Source organism: Lynx canadensis, chromosome C1 (genome assembly GCF_007474595.2).
Source record: "Lynx canadensis isolate LIC74 chromosome C1, mLynCan4.pri.v2, whole genome shotgun sequence".
Taxonomy (NCBI): Eukaryota; Metazoa; Chordata; class Mammalia; order Carnivora; family Felidae; genus Lynx; species Lynx canadensis.
The window spans coordinates 158,897,314-158,921,689 of record NC_044310.1 but is presented as its reverse complement, the minus strand read 5'-3'; the positions used below and the strand labels follow the sequence as shown (position 1 = coordinate 158,921,689).

The window sequence follows — 24,376 nt, the reverse complement described above, 5'->3', positions numbered from 1 at the left end:
TTGGATGTTAACTTTTTTCTACATGATGTGTCCTGAGGCAAGGGAAACAAAACCACAAATAAACTATTGGTACTACATCAAAATAAAAAGCTTCTGCACAGTGAAGTTAATAATCAATAAAACTAAAAGGCAACCTATGGAATTGGAGAATATATTTGCAAACGACATATCTGATAAAGAGTACCCAAAATACATACTTATAAAATTCAACACCCAAAAAGCAAATAATCTAATTAAAAATGGACAGAAGACATGAACTGACATTTCTCCAAAGAAGACTACCAGATGGCCAACAGACACATGAAAAGATGTTCATCATCACTTAATGCAAATCAAAACTCCAATGAGAGAATAACCTCACACCTGTCAGAATAGCTAAAATAAAAAACACAAGAAACAGCAAGTGTTGGAGAGGATGTGAAAAAAAAGGAGCCCTCTTGCACTATTGGGAAAAATGCAAATTGGTGCAGCCACTGTGGAAAACAGTATGGAGGTTCGCCAAAAAGTTAAAAACAGAATTACCCTACGATCCATCAGTTGTACTCCTGGGTATTTACCCAAAGGATACAAAAACACTAATTCAAAGGGATATATTCACCTATGTTTATTTATCTATTTTTTATTTATTTTTTTAATATATGAAACTTATTGTCAAATTGGTTTCCATACAACACCCAGTGCTCATCCCAAAAGATGCCCTCTTCAATACCCATCACCCACCCTCCCCTCCCTCCCACCCCCCATCAACCCTCAGTTTGTTCTCAGTTTTTAAGAGTCTCTTATGCTTTGTATTCACCTATGTTTAGAGCAACATTATTTATAATAGCCAAGATATGGAAGCAGCCCAAGATATGGAAGCAGCCCATCAATAGATGAATGGATAAAGATGTGGTATATATATCTATAATGGAGTATTATTCAGCCATAAAAAAGAATGAAATCTTGCCACCTGCAATGACATAGATGGAGCTAGAGAGTATAATGCTAAGCAAAATAAGTCAGTCAGAAAAAGACAAACACCATATGCCATATGATTTCGCTCATATGTGGAATTTAAGAAACAAAATAAATGAGCAAAGCGGGGGGGGGGGGGACAAAACAGAGGGAGAGAGAGACAAACTAAGAAACAGACTCTCAATTAGAACAAACCGATGATTACCAGAGGGGAAGGTGTTAAGGATTGAGTTAAACAGGTAATGGGGATTAAGGAGGGCACTTTTCATGATGAGAACAGGGTGATGTATGTAATTGTTGAATCACTATACTGTACACCTGAAACTAATACAACACTGTATGTTAACTAACTATAATTAAAATAAAAACTTAAAAAAATAAGGCAGCACAAAACCTGCTGACATAGAAAAGGAAACTTCAACAGGAAATTATGGATTTAGGCAAGGATTGTCAATTGCTCATAAAACCTTCAGACAAATGGTTGATAGTCAACAGGACATTCATATGGTGCCAAAGCACTGCCACACAGAGTCCTTCTTTCAGGTCACAAGGAGAACAAGGTTTAACAGAACACTGGAGAAATCACAAGGTCACCATCTTAATCCAGTGCCAGTCTTAGCACCACTAGCCAAGACAACATTGTCTTGTGATGTGAGGCAATATGATGAATTCAACATCATCCATGACATTTATATTTTTTGTTTCATCTCACTTGAATGTAATCAAAGCTTTAAAGCTAACTTACAGTTTACCTAGAATGCAGGATATAGAGGGACAAGATAAGACCACGAAGAATCAAGGAAACAAATACAGAAAGTGAGCTATAATTTTATGAGGTAATTAGCTTCAATTTCTTAAAAAGTGTCATGAGAAAGTGAGGATTATGTATTAAATGAGATTTAGGGACATAACAACTCAATGCAAGGTAATGACCTAAATTGGACCCCGGCTTGTACAAAAAGGTGTAAAGGACATTCTTAGGACAACTGGGAAATTTTGACTATGAATTGGTATTAGATGATATTAAGGAATTATTAATTTTTATTATTTTATTTTATTTTTTTAAGTAGGCTCCATGCCCAATGTGCATCTTGAATTCACAACCTAAAGGATAAGAGTCACATGGTCTATTGACTGAGCCAGCCAGGCACCCCAGGAATTATTCATTTTTAAAGTGTGATATTATTGGGTGCCGGGGTGGCTCAGTCAGTTAAGCATCCGACTTCAGCTCAGGTCACAATCTCACAGTTTGTGAGTTTGAGCCCCGCGTCAGGCTCTGGGCTGATGGCTCAGAGTCTGGAGCCTGCTTCGGATTCTGTGTCTCCCCCTCTCTCCGCCCCTCCCCACTCATGCTCTGTCTGTCTCAAATAATAAACATTAAAACTGTAGGAATATTTAAAAATACAATAGTGTCCTCAGCCTCTATTAGGAATCACATGCGAAATGGCAGTAAATAGGAAGCAGTTGTCCGTCTACATTCGATTCCTTACATATTCCAAGGGCTCTTTGAGCCTCTCTGAAGCCATGACTGAAGTCTTAAGCAGATTGCCTCCAGGGCTCAGCAGCTCTGCTGCTTTGCTGCAGTCAGTTCACTCAGCTGTGGGTTCTAGGAGTCACAGAAAATCTCATGCCTCAGGGACAGCGCTTCCGCTGGGCATCTGCCCTGAAAAAGCCCCCAAAATGAAACTCACATCTAATTCTTTCTTAAACTCTCATCCCAGTGTGACTGGATGAGAGGCCGGGTGCAGGGTGGCTCCCGAGTGCATGGCTGCTGAGAATGCCCCAGCATTTTTCTTCTACAGCAAAGATCCATGGGGCCAGCTGGCTTTGTCATGCTGGGTTGGCAGCACTAGGTGAAGTCACCACACTCCAAAACTGGGTCTCAGCTTTAACAGGCTCCAAAATTGAGTTTGCCAGTTCACTGAGGGGTGATGACTTTTTCAGAGTGGAGTTGTGAACCAAACTCACAAGAGTCATATTTGAAAAGTAGAATGAATGCCAGTGTGTGGTTTTACAGTGAGTAGTATAATTTGGACTATACTCTCACTATTGGTTGATATACTCTGGAGACTGATTTATGCATTATAATTAAAGGAAGCCACGTGCTCCGTGTGAACGTTGAGGATCTGATCCATCAATCTGGTCTGGTAACTGGCCTTTTCCCACTTTAGGGTTAGAGTAACTTTTCTTGGATGGGAACAGAGACACAGTGGTTACCCTCTGACTCTCCGTTTTATAAACTTCATTTAAATTTCTTTTTGCAGTTTTTATTAACTCTGATAAAATTTGCAGGATTATGTCTTATCTTTTATCAATTGTAATTTAGAATGGCTTGTAGACAAACTGAGAAACTCATTAGTCGTTCACACTTGAAAGTATATTCTAATTTCAAAACAGGATAGGTTGCAGCTAATTCATTGTCGGTTGATTTGTTAGCTTCCTGCTGTCTGAGTAGTTCTCATTGTAAATTTGTGTGTCTTCTGTGGTAGCCCTGGGAGAAAGGCTAATCAGCATAACCAAGCAAATTTGCTCCTGTTTCTTTGATAGCTCTGAAAAAAAAATCTGTTGTACATGGAGCTCTTAATAAGAAGAGGTCAATTTCTTGTTCCCAAGAAGCACCAGCCAATCCACCCTGCAAAAGATATGCTCAGACCAAGATATTTTAACATAGTAGGATCCCCATGAATCTTGGGGATTTCAGATAAGTCATAAGATAAATAAGTCATACAACTTTCCTTATGGAAATTACCATGAAGGGTAATAGAAAACATAAACATCTTTGCAAATGGTTTTGATAAGTTCAAGGTTAGGTAAATAAAGACATTTTTAAAAAAATGACATCAGAGAAAAGGACACCGTCCTTTGTAAAAGATCCCGAGCTGACCTGAGCACTAACGGGGTTTCCATGTGAACTGGCCACAGGTCAAACCCCAACTGGCAACTGAAGAATTCTTATTTAGCAATTATATGGAATCTGAACATTGTGAGGGCTGAGGGTACAAATGTGGAACACCACCATATCTGAATCTCCCTATACTGTCACTGTGCATCTACTCTTCCCTGATTTGTTTTAGCCAGGTGTCCGTGCATCTTTTCTTACATTTATTAAAATGGCTTTGAAGGTACAGAGGATTGGAAGAATGGAAAATGTTCTAAGAACACAGATTTTCATGTAAACATAAATGTATAAGTAATGCATACTGTATTATGAAACTTGGAAAGCTAGGATTTCTAGAATGCCTTTATTCTCTATCACCACCATCACAACAAATAAGCATTTGCCATGCCCCCACCAAACCTGGTTGTATTCATGGTTGTATTCATACTTCTGTGCTTTTCCTGCAATGTCGTCTCCTCTCTGACGCACCCGGCCATTGTACCTTTACCCTTTAGCTTGGAAGAGCCTTTCCTGCCCCATCCCCACCCAGGCCATCGCTTGTACTCTGGGCAGAGGTGGAGGCACCCTGGTGCATTTCCACAATCTACTGAACATAACCACACTGAAAACTTACTATTGTAACTAACCCATCTGGTGCCACATGCTGACCAATTAAGAACGTCTGCAAATCATCTAGTGAAGGTGGGCTTTATCAAATTATGCTCAAGAAGGGAGAGCCAAGGGAACAAGCCACTTGGCCTTTGAGACATCAGAGTTGTGTTCATCAGTTTTGTCTTTTCTTCTTTATTTTTTAGTTGAAGATGCTCCAAATTCCCAAGAGGTCTGAATATTCACCATTCACTAATCAATGAAAGTGTAGTAATCTTTGACTTTCTCCCCAAAGCAAATAACTAAAAGAACTGGTGGCAAAATGTTTCCTTTTTTTTCTCCTTCTGAATAAAGAAGAATTTCTTTTCTGATTAAAAAATAACATATAAGGGTGCCTGGTGGCTCAGTTGGCTGAGTGTCCTACTTTTGACTCTTGATTTTGGCTCAGATCATGATCTCACAGTTTCATGAGTTCAAGCCCTGTGTCCAGCTCTACTCTGACAGTGGGTAGCCTGCTTGGGTTTCTCCCTCTCTCTCTCTCTGCCCCTCCTTCATGTGTGCACTCTCTCTCTCTCTCTCAGAAAAAATAATAAACCTAAAAACAATTCATTATTGAATCATCTAAAATAGATATTTAGGGGTGCCTGGGTGGCGCAGTCGGTTAAGCGTCCGACTTCAGCCAGGTCACGATCTTACGGTCCGTGAGTTCGAGCCCCGCGTCAGGCTCTGGGCTGATGGCTCAGAGCCTGGAGCCTGTTTCCGATTCTGTGTCTCCCTCTCTCTCTGCCCCTCCCCCGTTCATGCTCTGTCTCTCTCTGTCCCAAAAATAAATAAACGTTGAAAAATAAAATAGATATTTAAAGAGAAGAAAATAACGATCAAGGATAATTTCCACAACCAAATGGATCTGTTAATATCTTGATGTATATTTTTTCAGATGCTTTTCTATGCATATAATATACATTTAAAAAAGACAAAGGCTCAGATGTTTGCCATTTTAACTTACCTTTGCAAGTTAGGAGCATCTTTTGCTATATTTGTGTGCACTACACATATATGCAAGTGTGCAGGCATATCATATTTATGGTTGCACAGTATTACGTTGGGTGAGTATCATAAATGATTTTATCTCTTACTTTTGGATATTTAAGTTGTTTCCAGTTTTACAACATTATAAATAACAAATCATGAAATATTCTGTGCATATAGTTATGAGTACTCATCCAATTATTTTCTTGGATAAATCTTTTTTTATATTTATATTTAAGAGAGGTGGGGGGAGGGGTAGAGAGAGACGAGACAGAATCTGAAGCAGCTTCCAGGCTCTGAACTGTCAGCACAGAGCCCAACACGGGGCTCGAACTCACAAGCTGTGAAATCATAACCTGAGCCGAAGTCGGACGCTCAACTGACTGAGCCACCCAGGTGCCAGGTGCCCCTGCTTCTTGGATAAATCTTAATTTGAGGCTGTTGAGTCAAAGGGTGAGCAAACTCTTTGCCTGTTTTATAGCTTTTGAATTATATCATCAAATTCTCCTCTAAAAGGCAATAAAAATTAACGTTCATACCTGCAAAAGTATGAAAGGACCTACTTCTCATATCACCAACCCTGGGTATTATTAGTCTTTTTAAGCTTTGCTTAGCTCTTTGGTCAACAAAAAAGAGGGGTAACTCATTATTAGTTTAATTAGCATTTGTTGATTCCAAAAGAAGGAAAACATTATTCCTGGGCTTTGATATATGACATGAAGGAAAAACAAAGAGTACAGAAGAAGTGAAAACAAACAATAATCATGCAAAATAAGATCACCATTACTGCAGGAAAAAGGGAAACATGAAAGAACGATCACAGTGTTTGTGTTATTTGTTCTGAATTACGTTTGGCTACTTGGTAACTTTTACAAAGATTCTGAAGGTATGCCCTGTATCTCAGCATCCCAACCAGTATCATTGCCGAATAAGTTGAATATACAAGTTATATTTAAATAGATGGGTATTAGTTTGTTCTTGGACACGTAATTATTTTAAGTTTTAGAGCATGGCTCAAGGACAAATTCATCAAAAGGGCTCAAAAGGCCTAATAAATGTTTCATAATGTCACTGCTCAGAGTTAGCACTACTAGTTAAATGTATGTACTTATGCTAATTTCCCAAGTCCCACTGAGTCCTTTAAATTTGATATTTGTTTGCCTCATTGCTTTTCCCCAACCGTGAGCCCACACAGCCTTAGCCAGCTCTTGTATTCTCATTTCTTTTTTTCTCCTTTACTACTTTATTGCAGGCAGCTGTCATGTGTAAAGTCTAAGGTTAAGAGCAGAAGACTTTTCTTCATTCTGCTGAGAATACCTGTCTTATTGGAAAAAAGGACACTCAACCAAGAGCCCGTAAAATAACCCACATTTAAAGTAACCCATAAAACGTACTTCAGTTCTTTGTCAGCAGCCAAGGGAGCAAAGGCAAAACCAGCCTCAGGCCCAGGGATGGAACTCAGATGCAGTAGTGAGGAAGTGCACTGTGACCCAAAGAAATGCACGACCATGGGCTGAGGGCCACAGCACAGCCAGAATAGCTGAGCACACTTTTCTGTGCTCAGGATGTGACTGGATGCTCTTGTTTAATCCTCAAGCCAGTGCTAGCAGCGAAGGTCCTACCAGAGTGCCCTTTTCACAGCTGAAACTGGGGCAGACTGAGTGCCCTGTGCAGGTGGCATCCAGACATTCTGATACAAACCCAGGTCCAGTGGACACAGAGCCTGTGTTCTCAGCCTCTGGCACCATTTTGTTGCTGGACTTTCGTAGACAGTGACACAATTGATTTGGGATCTTAATCAATGTTGCCTGGAGCAACTAACATTTAATTCTAGAAAACTTGCCAGGAAACAGATTAAATTAAGCCCAACTGTATCCGGAGATACTCCTTGATCCCTGACCTGTTGACCTTTTATTTACTTAGTGTCTATGGACTAATATGAAGATTATACACACTGTACCACGCTCAAGATTCTAATTTGCTGGGAAGACTTAAGATTCTGTGTAATTGGGGTGCCTGGGTGGCTAAGTCAGTTGAGCGTCCGACTCGATCTTGGCTCAGGTCATGATCTCAGGGTTTGGGAGTTCAAGCCCAAGGTTGGGCTCTGCACTGGCAGTGCTGGCAGTGTGGAACCTGCCTGGGATTCTGTCTTTCCCTCTCTCTGCCCCTCCCCTGCTCACACTCACACACACTCTAAATAAATAAATAAATTAATTAATTAATTAATTAATTAATTTTAAAAAAGACTCTGTATAATTATAAAACATATATTATGTGTGCGATATAAGGTCCTCAATTGCCTCCCAGATATCATTCACTCATTCCACAAATAATTTTTGAGTACCTTTGTCTCTTGCTGTTATGGGGGATACAGCAGTGACAAGGAAATCAAAGATTGCTATGCTCTTAAGAACCTATATTCTAGTGGGGGAAGCAGGCAATGAATGAAAGAGAAAAGTAAATATGCTAGCACGTTAAACAGAAGTGCCAAAGAAGAAAACTGAAGCAAGAAAGGGGCATTAGAAGTGCTGGAGGCAGGGTCTGCAATTTTATTTATTTTTATTTTTTATTTAAAAAAATGTTTATTTATTTATTTCGAGGGAGAGAGGGAGCAAGTACAAGTGATCACACATGAGCGGCGGGGGGGGGGGGGGGTGGGTGACAGAGAGAGGCAGACGGTAAGGGGGAGAGAATTCCAAACAGCTTCCACGCTCAGCGCTGAGGCTGACATGGGGCTCGATCTCACAACTGTGAGATCATGACCCGAACTGAAATCAAGAGTTGGACACTTAACAGACTAAGCCACCCAGGCATCCCTAGGGTCTGCAATTTTAGACTGAATGGCTGCAGTAGATGATATCTGAATAGAGCCCTTAATAAAAAAATAGGAATTGATGTCTTTGAATATGTTTTCAAGCAAAAACTCCTAAAAGGTAAAAAACATTGTGTTACGGCACGTAGAAGCCAGAAGACTATTGCAAACAATTGATAAAGGCTTAGCAACATACTTTATGATACATATTTATGATATACACGTACATATTCCTGACATATTAGTGCCAAAACACATGGGCTAGTACTAAAATACACTCACTTAATGGTGTATTTTGAATTCTAAGTATACAACACATAATTTTTTGGTATGTTTTTTAAAATATTTCATGGGACATACACTAAAAGTTATTTATATAAAATTCAAATTTAAGTGGGTATCCTGCATTTTTATTTGCCAAATATGACAACTTGATCTTGGACAAATCAGTACCTCAGCATCTTCATCAGGAAAATGTAAATAAAAATTCTTGCAAAATTGGGGCAAAAGGTTTCCATTTGTGCTTTTAGGCAGAATAAAAAAGACAACAAAAGGATTTTAAAATAATTAAGTCAGAAGATATATCCATGGTCTGAATTTAGAAACACACACTTAGCAAGGTGTTTAATATTAGTTGTCTATAATTTTGTACTTCTGAAAGTCCCTGAACTGGGAAACTTCAGGCTTGAGGGACAGGAGAATGCTAATGACAGGTACCCCGGGGGTAGCTTCCTTTCGTGACCTCTGTTTCTCCTTTGAGTGGGGTCACAAGGTAACTTGTGGGTTGAGTTAATTTTGAGTGACAGTTCTAGCACTTTAAAGCCTGAATTAGGCCAGGGCAGAGACTTGTGGAGACAAAGGAAACTTCAGAGGTAATTTACCATTTCTTTTTCATGCTTTAAGTGGGAAAACTGAGGCCTAGAAAGGCTGATGTGACTTGTCCAAGTAAGTCAGAGGTAAGAGGAGTCTAACATCCACATTCTTCGGATGATGCTCTTGTCACTAGTATACCCACCAAAGGTGGTATATTTAACCCTGTTTTCCTCCTTTAATTATGAAAGCAGTGTTCAGTTCAGAGAAATAAAAGCAAGAAATCCTGAAATAAAGTGCATGATAGATAAGCAGGCACTAAACGATGAGGCCCAAAGACAGATGAGGGAGGGGGCATGAGCGTAGGGAGAAACAGTTGAGGGAATTTTTTTTTTTTAAAATTTTTTTTTTTTCAACGTTTATTTATTTTTTGGGGACACAGAGAGACAGAGCATGAACGGGGGAGGGGCAGAGAGAGAGGGAGACACAGAATCGGAAGCAGGCTCCAGGCTCTGAGCCATCAGCCCAGAGCCTGACGCGGGGCTCGAACTCACGGACGGCAAGATCGTGACCTGGCTGAAGTCGGACGCCCAACCGACTGCGCCACCCAGGCGCCCCGGGAATTTTTAAAAACTGAAGTGAAAAAGCCTAAACAAGATTGTATGCAGTCAGCAACGTCACAGTGGAGAAGTCAAGGACAGACAGCAAGCGGGGCAATGCTCATGTGACTAGACTTGCAGGTATGGATTGAGAGGGACTGTGATCTAAAGAGAAAGTGGCTGATGAACTGCCCAGTCAAAAGGAGAGAAGTAGCACCGAATTTGCTTTTTAATTTTAACTTTTTTTTTTTCAAGTAGGCTCCACACCCAGTGTGGAGCCCAACACGGGGCCTGAACTCAAGACCCTGTGACGAAAACCTGAGCTGAGATCAAGTCAGATGTTTAACTGACTGAGCCACCTAGGTGCCCAATTTTAACTTTTTATTTTGACTTAATTTCACATTTATAGTAAAGATGCAAGAATAACATATGAAATTTTGTATACTCCTCAGAATATTCTCCAAATATTAGCAATATATACATTTGTCTTATCCTCTCTCCTCTCTTTCTCTCGGTACACGTATACTGATATCCGTATACACAAATACATATAATTTTTTTCTGAACCATTTGAGAGTCAGTTGCACCTGGTGTCCCTTTATCCCTAAATACTTCAGTGTGTGCTTCTTAAATTTTTTTTTTTTAATGTTTATTTATTTTTGACAGAGACAGAGACAGAATGCGAGTGGGTTAGGGGCAGAGAGAGAGGGAGACACAGAAGCAGAAGCAGGCTCCAGGCTCTGAGCTGTCAGACAGAGCCCGACACAGGGCTCGAACTCACGAGCTGTGAGATCATGACCTGAGCCTAAGTCGGACGGACGCTCAACCGGCTGAGCCACCCAGGCGCCCCAGTGTGTGCTTCTTAAAAGCAAGGGCATTCTCTTATATGATGAGGTAAAATAACCAAAATCAGGAAATTAATATTAATACAATACTATTATCCAATGTTTAGGCTGTCTGGATTTTGCCACCTGTCCCATAATGTCTTCTATAGAAAAGGCAAATTCTGGACCATACGCTGCATTCAGTTGTCATGTTTCTCTAGTCTCCTTTCATCTGAAACAGTTCCTTAGTCTTCCTTTGTGTTGCATTTTAAAACCTATAGATCATTAATTTTGGAAGAGGTCTTTCTGGTTTGTCTGCTGTTTCTTCATGATTAAATTCAGGTTATGCGCATTTGGCAGGAAATCCACCGAAGTAATATTGTGTTCTTCCTCAGTGCATCATGAGGAGGAAGATGCTGTCAATTTGTCCAATTACTGGTGATGCTAACTTTCAACACTTGGTTAACATAGGGTCTGCCAGACTGCCCCACTGTCTTTTTGCAATCACTAAGTATCTCATGGAGATTTACTCTGTGATTATGTAAAAAGCTTGTTAACTCCTTAAACTTTCCCTACTAGTTTTAGCATCCGTTGATGATTTTTGTCTAAAACAATGGTTATTTTAGCAGTTGCCAAACAATGATTTTCTGTTTTAATCATTCCTTTTACATTTATTATTTCACAGTTTATTGCAAGGAAAAGCTTACCCTGTTTCTTCCTTTCTTCATCTTCCTTTCCCTCCCTCCTCTCATTCTCTCCCTCCCTCCCTTCCATCTATCAATATAGACTAGTGGATTCTTATTTTATTCAATACACTATATTCTTTTATTATCATTATTTACTTTGATACTGAATTGTCCTCGATTTGGCACTAGCTTAATTTTTTTTTTTAAGTTTGAGAGAGAGAGAGAGAGCATGCGCACACATGTGCACGTGAGCAAGTGGGGGAGGGGCAGCGAGAAAAGGGGCGAGAGAGAGAATCCCAAGCAGGCTCCATGCTGTTATCAAGGAGCCCAATGCGGGGAACCCATGAACCATGAGATCCTGACCCGAGCCGAGGTCAGAAGCTTAACTGGCTGACCCACCCAGGCACTTCAGCACTGACTTCATTTTAAAGAGTTAGGAACCACAGATTTCAAAATGAATGTCTCAGAAAAGAATGTAGAAGACTAAAAATTACATAGGGAAAGATGGGTACTTCAGAGAGAGCAACAATAACTCCTTCTTTATTACTATTCATGAATATGTTTTATGTGTCAGGTAAGATACACTTTATCTACGTTATCTCACTGGACATTCTCAACCTGGTGAGGTAGACATCGTGTCATTTTGTCTTCCATTTAATGACGAGGAAATGGAGCAAATGAGTTCATCAAAGCCTTACTTACCCTTAGCAGCAGCAGGTCTAGCCCTTGCTCTCAACCACCAGGCAACTCCACAAATAGGTGTGGAAATCTTCAGGAAAGGAAAAAGTCTTAGAAGCAAGTCTGCACTGTTACTGAGGGTAGCTGGACATTTGTTCCAGAGTTTATACAGTCATCTGAACTTTTTGCATTTTTACAAATGGGGCGTTTGGAAACTGTCTACAAGTCTGTCATCAGTCTAGGAGCTTTCCTAACCTGCACTGTGGAAACTGTCCCAGCCCTGCCTGAAATCCTGTGAAGGAAGCATAAAGAAAGAGTTAATTTGAGCCAATGTCTACTGACACAGATCCAGAAAAACATGAGTTGGCCAAGTCACCTGGGGAAGCGTTCCCATGGGTCAAGACAAGTGAGAGCCAAATTTAGGAAGAGAAAAGAAAACTGAGGGAACAGCAGAGCAGAGATTCTTAAGAAAGTTGGTATCTATTCAAGCCTTTAGATCCCAGGTGAAGACAGGGCTGTAGCTTTGCCCTCTTAACAGGCTAACAGATCAGATCCTTCTTCCTGCAACAATACCACGGACTCCACCACTGCCACACCACCACTTTTAATATGAAATTACAGATTCTATGAGATTGCACTTGGGTGAAAGAAGTATGTGGCATGCTAGAGAAACTAATGGAAACAACAGCCCTGCCTTAGAGGGAAAAGCACAATTGGATCTGAGAATAACATCCTTACACTCCCAGGAGGAACGAACTAAAAATAAAAGACAACAAGGTGCTTGTGCTTCCTGCCAGTCAGTAAATCCAATAAGCAAAGGAGATGCCTCAACCTGGCGCTGGGTAGTTAACCGTCAGCCTGACTCCCTCCACCCGAGAGCAGCCATGTGGCTCTCAGAGCTAACAGCTGCCAAGCAGAACCCCTCAGATTAACCCATAGGTGGTGTTGAACCACTTCCCATTAAGATATTTGCAAAGCAAACAAAAATGATAGCCCCACTCTGAGTGCTGGGAGCGGGCCAGGAGCGCTGGCTGTTCTTGTTGACACAAAGAGCTCTCCGGGGAAGGTCTGGGCCAGAGCAAGGAAGGCCACTCCTGCCTGCGTCTCCAGACTGTGTTGATTTTAGGCCATTAGAATCTTAGTAACAGGGTCTGTTTATTATCTAATTTCCCAATCACAGCAGTCGCTAGAGCCCTGTTTCACCAAAGCTCTCTATTCCTGTCTTCCTGACCTACACCATTGAGATGAAAAGAAAAAAATTCCAGCCTCCTTCTGTTTTGTCTGCTCATCAAGGAGGCAAGTCTGAGAAGTCACTGAGGTGCACACAGAAAGAGTGTGGCATCACTACTGTCAATGGCTGCTGTGGCCAACACTTGCTCAGGTCCTTCACAGTTTAAAGTGACTGGGGCAATACTAATGGGAAATATGCTGGAATATTTGTGCCCTGCAGGTACAAGCCAAATGCCACAGAATCCACAAAATACATTTGGAACAGAAACACTACTGTTTTTCCTTTTAACCCAAAGAAAATGAAATAAAGTTAACAAGGCTGTGGAAATATATAAAGTTATTCTTCCATCAACCTGTAAGATTATAATCTAGGTTTCCTTAAGTATTGATGATAAAACACTTTTATCTAGAATTCATTTTTACACAAATTTTGTTTCCTGCAATATTTTCATCTTGAACAAGTTTTCTTTTCTCAAGTTTGTTTTTTCTTTCAAAATAGGCTCAATATGCAAAGATTTTTTTTTTTTTTTTTTGAGAGAGAGAGAGAAAGAACAAGCATGGGGAAGGGTATAAGAAAGGGAGAGAGAGAATCTTAAGCAGGCTCCATACCCAGCATGGAGCCTGATGTGGGGCTCGATATCATGACTGTGAGATCATGACCTGAGCTGAAATCAAGAGTTAGACGCTTAACCGACTGAGCCACCCAGGTGCTCTGCAAAGGTATTTTTGTCAAAAACTCATTCTGAGCCTGAACATAACAAAGGTATGGATGAGGATACAAGCAAAGTAGGTATCAGAGATGTACTGAATTTCTAGAATTTCCTACACTCACAAAATGGGTAATGTAGGACGGGAGCAAGGGATGATGAAATGGTCAGAAGAATTTGCCAAATTTTGTCGTTCCTTGAAACTGGCCTTTAGATTAGAAACCAGAACTTTAGGGATGTAGGTATCAATTGTATACGGAGAGAGACAAACAGAAACTGAGAGAGAAGAAAAGGAAAGAAAGAAGGAAAAGGAGAGAGCTAAAGAGAGATGGAGATTTCTTTAGTAAAAGTACAGGTTATCATTCTGAACAGTTGATTTTTTATAAAAAAAATAAGGGGGGGGGAGTTATTTGCTACTTAAAGTATAAAGTGAAAGAGCAACTTCCACCTTTCAGTATAAACTGAACATATCATTCAGTTTTAGATGACATTTATCCAAATAAAATTAAGTGTCACTGGACCAAAGTTCTCTGTAAATGTGCAGGTTTTCCAGAAAGAAAGTAAATCCAACATTGTAGGTCAACTCCACAGAGCTCATGCCATCATTCGCTGACAGCATCACTTGCTGATGTGTCCACAGGGGATCACATTTAAGGCCTCGGTGGGTGATGCGGTAACTGCGGCTATACATGAGGTTATGTCGAACGCACCGAAACTGGTTCTCACGTCAAACTGTCCAAACCATTTCTGGAGATGCTCCATGTTTGTCTGAGACACCAGGCCCAAAACACTGCCTTGAAGTGTGGATCTCGTGTGTGGGTGGGGGTGGTCAAAGAACCCAAGTCAAAAATGTGTTCTAACAGCAGGGTGCTGGGGTGGCTCAGTCAAATATTTTGACTCGATCTCAGCTCAGGTCATGATCTCATGGTTTGTGAGTTCGAGTCCAGCATCAGGCTCTGTGCTGACAACACAGAGCCCGCTTGGGATTCTGTCTCTCTCTCTTTCTCTCTCTGCCCCTCCCCCACCCGCTTTCTCTCTGTCTCTCGCTCTCTCTCTCAAAATAAATAAATAAACTTCAAAAAATGTGTTCTAATATTTCTGCTTAAGTTCACTATGTCTGGATCCTAGCAGCTAACTCTAAATTAAGATAGTAACCATAGGCAGTTACCTGCCAATAACTCTGCTTCATAAAGAAAATACATAATTAAGCATCTTCCCAAACTTGGGTCTTAATTTTTTTTTTAAGTAGGCTTCACACCCAGCATGCAGCCCATTGCAGGGTTTGAACTCATGACCCTGAGATCAAGACCTGATCTGAGATCAAAAGTCCAATGCTTAACTGACTGAGCCACCCAGGCACCCCAGGCCTCATTTCTGAGTTGGGAAGTTAGATCCATTACAGAAAAATGAGACGATGTTAACATTTCCATTCACTTATTTTGTTAGCACTGTTGGGTTTCTGAGAAAGCCAGATTCCTACTTTATCAAAAACCAATTATTATGTTGAAGTCAAACTCAACATAAATAAGAAGCATTTCTTGAGGGAAAACTAATTAAATTTAGCTTTGGATCTAACAGAAGTAAAAATTCATTCATCCGTTCATCAATTACCCTTATGCTTATAATGGCCCAAGATCCAGATTCGGCTGTTATCCAGAAATGAGTGACAGTTTCAACCCTGGAATTTATTATCACATGTAGATTATAGTAATAACAGTTAACATTTCTGTGCATTTACTACACGCCTGGTAGTCTTCTAAACATTTCCTATAATTTATTCTCACAATGGTTATAGGAGATAGGTACCATTATTAGACATGTGCTTAACTTGCCCAAGGTCACTGAGCTAGTTGGACACGGACCTGAGCCTAGACAGAAGCAATCTGGCTCCAGAGTCCATAGCCTAAACTGCTTCCTCTGCCTGCATGGTGCCCCTGAACACAGTAGACAGGAGTCAAACTCAGATGCTGGTGGGGCCAGGCCATGAATTAAGCAGTCTGTGAGTAGGAATCAATGGAAGACACCCTCTACTCGGTCCCAGCAGACTGCTGCTAGATACAACAATTTTTTAAAGCCATCAGAAATCTGAATTGTTCCATGAAGTCTTTCTATTTTTATAAGTTGGAAACTAAATTAAGATTTTAAAAAAATTGTTCAGGCCAACCAAAATACGTCTGCAGACCATATTCTACTCAATGACTGTATGTGTACATTTTTCAGCTTATAGAATATGGTCCAAAACATTTTGTGCATCTTTAAGCCTCCCACATCTTGGCTCCTATCTGCTTTATTGCCCGTTATAGTTCTCCCTGCATCACGTCCCTCCCACCACACCCTCTGCCTTCATCCCACTGGACACCTCGCCTTCTTGTTGTGCCCCCTGCACATCATGCCTCTGGACCATGGTTCACTCTTTCTCCCACCTGGGATGGTCTTCTCCTAGCTCTAGTCTGTTTCAAAACCCTGCACGAGGTGCCACATGGGTGATAGCGTGAAGGATGAGTAAAATATTCCAGGTAAAGAAAGAACTGTCAAGGAAATTCTATTCAGAAGGAATAGCATGGACAGGTATACAGAAACAGGAAAACAAAAGACATACTGAAAATCACCAAACAGCTCCAGATAATTTTAAAAGAGGGCACTAGACTTTGGAATCTGGTCCTCCAAAAAGAACTTGGACTGCTGACATTCTTGACATCCACAATCCTTCTAAAAGGGTCTTTTGCATAAGGATCACTGATCCACTGATGATTTAAGGTTTGTTGAAATAGTTCAGATAAATATTTATGTACAGCCATAAGCAAATCCACAAGGAAAAATATAACTCAAAACAGATTTTTCCTTGAAGCTCCTTTCAGCTGGTGATAAGATTTCTGGCTTCAAAAACGGTTTGAAAATAAATGTGACCAATTAGTACTTTAAAAATCAAGAAACTCCAAGAAGGCCCTAACAATCGAGTAAGCTCTGGAAGTTACCACTTGAGGCTGTGCCAGTGAAACCCTGGCCATATTGGCAAGGGTGAGTCGGGCCCAAACTCAACCTCACGTTTATCCCTGGCATAAAAGCCAGGAACACAAGAAAATAAAATATGACCCTCACGTTAAAGCAGAGAGTGAGGGCTGTTCAAAGTTTCTAAAGTGCTGGAATCCTCAATGCGTATTTCAGTCTAAAGCCCTACAGCTAAGCCAGAGGAGCCTTGACTCTTCACCTCAGGCTAGCTTGCACAGACTACTGTTGCTACCACTTCCATCACCACAACCAACAGCAGCGTGTTATCATCCCGTGAGCATTTACCATGCGTCTAGAGCTATGCTAGTTCCCTCGCAGAGATCATCTCCAATCCTCACAATCACGCCCTTTCTGCAGCCCAGGACACCGAGTTTCAGAAAGACGAAGGAATTTGACCAAAGACTCGTAGTTCATAAGAAGCTGAACTATGATTTAAACTCAGGACTGTCACTAAGGCCCATCTGCTTTCTACCCAAAGGAGATAACACACAGCATATCTCCCACATCACGAGCACTTCCTAGAAGAAGGCCACCACCTCTACCACTGCGCCCATACCTGCCGCCACCCTCCTTCGGTGTCCAAGTTCCTCTAATGCCTAGTGCATTAACTTGGCCCTGGCAGTAGGCACTTGGCTGGAGGGCACCGGCCTCTGGAGGGGGAGAAACAGAAGTGGAAGGAAAAAGGAGCACGGGAACTGAAGGGTGGGAGAGGAAAGGTCCTCCTGATACATAAGGAAAGTTTTGTTTTGTTTAATCTTCTTAGCACTGCCACATATTTCTGTGGGGACCCCCCACGCAGTGTGTGTGTCAAGATATGTGGCAATCTGTACTTTTACAGCCCACATGAAGATCTGGCCCACAGTTGGCCCTGACTGGGAGGCTGTTTCTCTGGCTCATCCATTCTGTGGTCAGCCCAATTGGCTCCAAGCCCCGGAGTGGGAGAAATATGTGCTCGCTTTCCCCTCTTGCGAGGTGCCAGCTCTCCTCGAGCTGCCTGAGTCATGAAGATTCCCGTCACTCAGAGTCCGAATCCTTCCTGAAGTGGCCCACAAGGAAGCGGTTTCTCTGGAGGTGTGTAACGAGCTGCCGGGTAGAAACACGTGCACCAGCATTATCAATCTGCCTCCGTTATAGGGGCTTCTTGTTATATAACAACAGGCTAGCTGTGCTAAAGAATGTCAAATAAAAGCCTGGCAAGAGCTTTGCCATATGCAGGCCAAATTAAATTAAGGAGCATAATCCTCACTATTGTACTTATCAGCATTAAAATAGAGGATTACCATCATGGGAACAAAGCCCCACGACATAAAAGACTATTTCCTTTCTGCCATTCACTGTACACAGTTACAGGCTCATGTAGGAAGCGGAGCAGAGAAGGGCCACACCAACCACTGATTTCTCCTTTCAACCTGAAGCTGCCTTCTCCCTAACCGAGTTAGCCCCCACCCCATCATGCACAGATGGGAGCATCTTCTCCATGAGGCTTTAATCCCAAGAATTCGGTGCTGGAGTTCTCTCCACCAATCACAGGATGACGGTTTTATGCCCACCAGGGTTTTTCCCTTAGCTGGTTGTGATTTAAGATTTGTCACAATGACATTTATAGAGAGCACAGAGCAGAAAAAGCCATGGGCTAAGCATTTGGAACCTGGAACCTAGACAGGCAGCAGAATGTATCAGTAACTTAAAAGTGTCAGCTCTGGAGTCAGAAGGCCTGTGTCCAAATCCTGACTCTGTCACTTTACTACTGGGCAATATTGGCAAATTACTTATCTTTTTCTTAAAGCTTATACAAAGGCAGTTTATTAACAGAAAACAATAATTTGAGAAATCCTGTTCATAGACGGTGACCACAGCAACCCCCCTTCCTGCAGGTACTATCAGAGGGGATGGGGGTGGCTTCCTCAATCTGCCCGATCTTCATTCCTGAGTGGACAATGGCTCTGAGGGTTGACTGGGCTCCAGGGCCAGGGATCTTGGTCCTATTTGCTCCTGTGGCCTGGAGTTGGATGTGGAGGGCAGCGGTGCCCAGCTCCTTGTACCTTTGGGCTACATCCTGGGCAGCCAACACGGCAGCAAAGGGAGAGGACTCATCTCGGTCAGCCTTCACCTTCACCTCACTAGTCACACAGCAGATAGTTTCCTTGCCAGAAAGATCAGTGACCCGGACAGTAGTGTCACTGAAGGATGCAAAGATGTGGTGGACACCAAACACATTTTCTCCTTCAGCCACTTGAGATCTGAGGCTGATGACCTGTTCTTCCTTCTTTTCCTTCCCCTTGAGAGGTGCCATTTCCACATGTCTTCTCCAGACTCCACCACCAGAAAGCAAATTACTTGTAATACCGTAATGTCAGAAATTATGAAATGTGTACCTCTTTCATAGGGTAATCTAAGGATTAAATAAGGTAGTACATGCAGAACACTTAATATAGTGCCCCAAATTTGTTAATAAATGCCAAATGTTAGTTGTTTTTATTGCTGGAGAGAGAAGCTCTGGTTTCAAAAGCGACCTGCCATTTATGCTCTGTGTGACACTGTGTGACCCCTCCAGACTAGCTGATTAGGGGCAGGACTAGGTAAATCTGATACATCCAACTCAGCACTGGTCTCTAGGCAAGCTTTGGGGACTACAGTCTTGGCCTTCCCAGTTTGGTTTACTTATCCATAAGACGGGTCGGTAATGCCAGCCAAAAGGCTTGGGTAAGAATCACGTTGAGATAACTGGAAAAGGACCTGGACTCACAACAAATGTTGAGTGACTCTGAAGGATTATGTTGTTCTTATTCTCAGCAATATTTCTTGTCAGGTTTGGGTTTTCCTTATGAGCTCTTCCCTCTGATTTTGCCCTCTCTTTATCTTTCCCTAGTACCTGTCTGATCCCATCACTACTACTTCAGGACTCTTCTGGCACATTTTGTTGGTTGGTTCTCCAACCCCTTTCTTCTTTGCCTACAGCCTATTTGCAGAAGCTGAAAATGCCCATGCTCATGTTCTCAGCTTTCCTTGTAGCTCCCTGGCAGATTCTGGCCAATGAGATGAGAGGAGAGTGTCCTAGGGACTTCTGGGAAAGGCTTCCATCCTGACGAACAGAGAGAGACTCCTGAGGAGAACCCCACACGCTTCCCATCCACCTCTTCCTTCCTGCTTTGGACACTGCCACGTGAGGAAGTATTGCTTTAGTGCTGCTTCAGCCACCTTGCAACCATAAGTAGGGGCACGCTGATGCACTGAAAATAGCAAAGAGATGAAAAGGCCTACCTCCTTAATGACATCCCTGAGCAACTGAGCCAGCACTGGAACTTTTGTCTTCAGACCTTTATCTCAAGGGATTCTTAAACATATTGGTTGGAGGGTCTGTTAATTGCTGCTAAGAGCATCATCATTGGCATGACTCAGCTTTCTTCTTTGCCTGCCCATCTCTTCCCCTGTTGCTCTCCCCAGTTTCCTTCCTGTCAACCCCTGGGTTGATCCACAGGGCACTGAGGTGACCATCAACACAGAGGGCAAAATGAGACCCCTAACCCCCTGGGGCAGGCATATCTTGACACCCTATCTAATGAATTATTCTGGATCCTATTGTTGCTGCCCCTACCCAAAGACTGAGCAGGAAAAACATTTATTTCATAAAAATCGGAGCTCTAAGAGTGGCCTTGGATGTCAGCTCAATAAACGTATTGAGTACCTACTGCATGTATTGGAAACAGAAAGAAATAAGATTCAACCCTCACTTTTGAGAAGCTGACCTTCTAACACACAGTCAACCACACCACCAGGCAATATGTGAAGCGACAGAGAGTGATAAACCAAAGTGTGGACCCAGGACCCTGTCTGTGAGCTGTTCCTACTCACTCAATGTCATAAGGAGCTTGTGCCAGAATGTAAATCAGTTTATTACCAAGTACATTATTTAGCTCTGCTGATATTTTTTTTCATAGCAAGACTTCCTCGATGAAGAAAGCAGTGGGTTGATTGACATTCTGATATGAACTCATTATCTTGTTGTGAACCAGAATTCTGAGTAGTACTGTTAAAAATGGACTACAAAGATTCAAGGAGCATTGAAGAGAATTAAGGTCTTCATAGAGGGAAGGGATATGACCATGTGTCTTGATGAGATAGCTAAGAACTGAACAGAAAGGCATGAGCAGAGAGAACAGAGGTAGTTACATTGGTAAAATGGTAAGTCTGACCCCACAGGGTGCATATAGGGACGTACTGCAGGTGAGTCTGGAAGACAAAGCAGAGCAAGACAGAAAGAGACTTGACATGGCAGACTGAGAAGTCTGAACCTCTTTTGGTCTAAAATGGGAAGCCATTAAAGTTCTTTGAAAAGCCAGAATATACTTTAGGATAATTGATCAGGTGTCAGAAATAAAAGCTGGTCTATAAAGAAGAGAAAAGGGAGAGAGGGAGAGAGAACAAGATAATGGTAGGGCTGGACCAGGGAAGGATGCTAAGAAAATGATTGGATGTGGAGTTAAATGAGAGGTAAGGATCAAAACTGGCTGCCAGGTTTCAAGGCTAGGTCACCAGAGTGTTTATTCAACTCACAAGAGTGGGGGCAGAGGGGTCAGGCAGAAAAGGTGCTTTGGTGGAAACTTTTCTGCTGAGGCCCTGGTGTGGAAATCAGAACACAGTCAGCAGAACAGAATCCCAAGAACTGTGCTCACTCAGCTGAGAGTCGGTTGATACCAGAGCATACCAGCAAGAGAGGATATCACTCAGGTGAGGAATAGAGAAGAAAGAAAGTCAAGGGCTTGGAGGGCTGCCCCATTCCAATGGTGGGTGGAAGAGGATGATGGAGCCAGAGAAGACAGAGACCAGGATGTCTTAGAGGAAGAACCTGAAGCCTGCAATGCTGCAGACAGCCACGGAGGAGGGCAATTTGAGGACAGCATAGCCCACGGAACTGATGCTGCAGAGTCTGACGAAGACAAGGCTCTAGCAACTGGGAGCTGAACTTCCCAAGAGCAACTGTGGAGACAGAGGGAGGGCACAGATCAGATCGGATTTCAGGATTAAGGAGGGTGGTGGGGGAGGGAATGAGGCCCCAGACCAGGATGTTAGTCTGAGGAAGTGTGATGGTAAAAGTAACAAGAGGGAAGCCAGGGCCAAAAGCGGCCTTTTTTGTAAAATGGAGAGAAGTATAAGCAAAAGGGAGAAAGACACTAGAGAGAGAACACCAGGGCAGGCTAAATGATGAGGGCAGGGCCACAATGAAGGCATTCACCTGTGCAAGGAGGGACCTATAGCCTTTTGAGATGGGAGCATAGCCTTTTGAGATGGGAGCAAAGGAAGAAAGAATAGCTGAAGAGAAAGAGAGATTCTGAGGTGGAGGGAAGTGAAGGTGAAGTTGCTTACAGCTGTCCTGATACCCTGTTAAAGTCAGTCACCAGCTGAGGTTGAGGGGAGTCAGGCAGTTGTAGGCATTGACCAAATTGGTTCACTGACTTGTCCAAGGTCTAACAGCTGGAAAATGTCAGCACTAACTAGGACCAGAACCCAAGTCTTCCACCTGCCAAGTTCAGTGGTCTTTCTGCTGCATCAGAAATTCTAAAGTTTGTTATTCTAGTATAGAGTATCTAGTATTATGTTCTATAATATTCCCTCAAGTACCCTTGGTTGAGCTATCCTACTGGGAAAGTAGTCTACTTTATAAGCAGTCTAACAACAGTTTGAGACCATTAGAGAAGTACTGATAATTTGTCAAGTCTCAAAAATATTAATAAGAAGCCTCAAGAGATTAAGAAATATTTTTAAAAAGTACAAATCAAAACCACTTCTTTTTCCAAGTGATGCAAAGAACTTTCTAGTGCAAAGTGACGCAAAGAACTTTCTCCAAATCCTGGAGTACACTTCTTAAAAAAAAATTTTTTTTAATGTTTATTTATTTTTGAGAGAGACAGAGACAGAATATGAGTGGGTTAGGGGCAGAGAGAGAGGGAGACACAGAATCCGAAGCAGGCTCCAGGCTCTGAGCTGTCAGCACAGAGCCCGACGCGGGGCTCGAACTCACGAGCTGTGAGATCATGACCTGAGCCTAAGTCGGACACTCAACCGACTGAGCCACCCATGCACCCCTGGAGTAAACTGTTAATGAAAAAGTCCCTACAACCAACTTAGAAGAAAAGAAGAAAGATAAGCTTCATTCTAGTTAGACCTTCCTTTTGCCACGGTCCACTCCTTCCTGTGGTTGTGTCCTCTTCCTGGTGACATGTGTGACAGGGCCTGAAAACCTTTTCTGGGAAAGGGTAGGTTGGGGAGTTTTCTGTGAAGAACAGGAGGCCTAGCCTAGGAGCTCCTTGAGTGTCCAGTGCTTGATGTCATGGCCTTGTCTGGTCTGACTTAGAGTGACATGAGCCTCCATTTGGCAGAGATATTGGTCTCTGCAGACCCGAGCAGTTCCTAGGTACACTGAAGATGGGGTGCTGTGGCCCTGGGCTGTAATGCTCTACTCTGAATTATATTTGACTAGAAACTGTGGGTAAATAGGAATTGATGCTCCCTTTTTGCTTCAGCGTAAACCAAGCTTTTTCAGTCTCAGAACTACTGTCATTTGGGGCTGGACAACTCATTGTCGTGAGGGGGCTGTGCTGTGCCTGGTAGGCTGTTTGGCACTATCCCTGGCCTCCACCCGCTAGATGGCATTAGTACAACTCCTCCCCCTAGAGTTGTGACAACCAAAAATATCTCCAGACATTGTTGAGTGTCCCGGAGCGGGGGGTGGGGAGGGGGAAGTAGGGAAGAGAGGCAAAACTGTCCCCAGTTGAGAGAATCTGTTAAGGTTCATCAGGCAACTACCTGTTTTACCATGAAGAGAACCCAAATAGCGGGACTGCGCTCAGGTTGCACTGTAGAATAAAGACTTTTGCCCACAGAGTAATGACGTCTGACCTGGGAGAATCTGATAAAAAACACTTTTTGGCTCCACTGTCTCCAACTCACCAAAACACTGTTAGAAATAGCTCTTTCAGTGTCCACTGGAACAGAGCACCTGAATTTAAGATTGGGAATGCTTATGGATAAGACTCACCAATTTTTCTCAGTGATAGCAGGAGGGTTGCTTGAAGTGTCTTCATGGCCATTGTTGAATTCTGTTTGTGGGATGACTTTATGATCTATAGAGCCCCTTAGAACTGAGAGAAAACAAACAAGACAAACAAAATACTTAGAGATCTATGGACAAGCTCAGAAATAGGCAGGGTTAGGTTTTAGAACACGTCTACACTCCGTAGCACCTCTCTCCTGCCCCTCCTGCTGTTCCACAGCCTTTGTCTATGACATGTCATCAAAACTGACCTGTTCTGTGATCCCAGCCAGCAAGTTGGGTAAAATCATTCATGGTTTTGGGAAAACAAGCTACCTTTCTCTGGCAACAGAGGTAACGGACTGAGCTCAGTGGCCCCCAGGTGAGGTAGACTGCAATGGTGGCAGCAAGAATGGCACTGGGCGAGACAGCAGGCCAGCTTCCGGTCCTAGACAGCAGGACAGGGCGGCCTGCTGACACAGATGGTAGGTCAAGGAATGGATTGTCACAATGTGGGTAGG

General features: G+C 42.4%; 2 protein-coding genes across 3 annotated transcripts in view; both read right to left on the bottom strand.

The window, feature by feature from the left end:
* MYO3B (myosin IIIB) overlaps positions 1-24,376 on the bottom strand; it is a 388,605-nt gene that overhangs the window by 91,758 nt on the left and 272,471 nt on the right. For both annotated transcript variants that reach the window (XM_032594437.1, XM_032594436.1), the window contains one exon: positions 23,862-23,964. In XM_032594437.1, coding sequence (XP_032450328.1) covers positions 23,862-23,964 — 103 coding nt within the window. The remainder of the gene's footprint in view (positions 1-23,861; positions 23,965-24,376) is intronic.
* On the bottom strand, positions 18,611-19,118 carry LOC115521321 (40S ribosomal protein S14-like). Its single transcript, XM_032594435.1, has one exon. It carries the CDS (start codon positions 19,116-19,118, stop codon positions 18,663-18,665), a length of 456 nt encoding a protein of 151 aa, XP_032450326.1. The 3' UTR covers positions 18,611-18,662.

What these genes read in the sequence shown, in the direction of transcription:
- LOC115521321 (XM_032594435.1), bottom strand. Translation starts at nt 19,118, where the DNA reads ATGGCACCTCTCAAGGGGAAGGAAAAGAAGGAAGAACAGGTCATCAGC.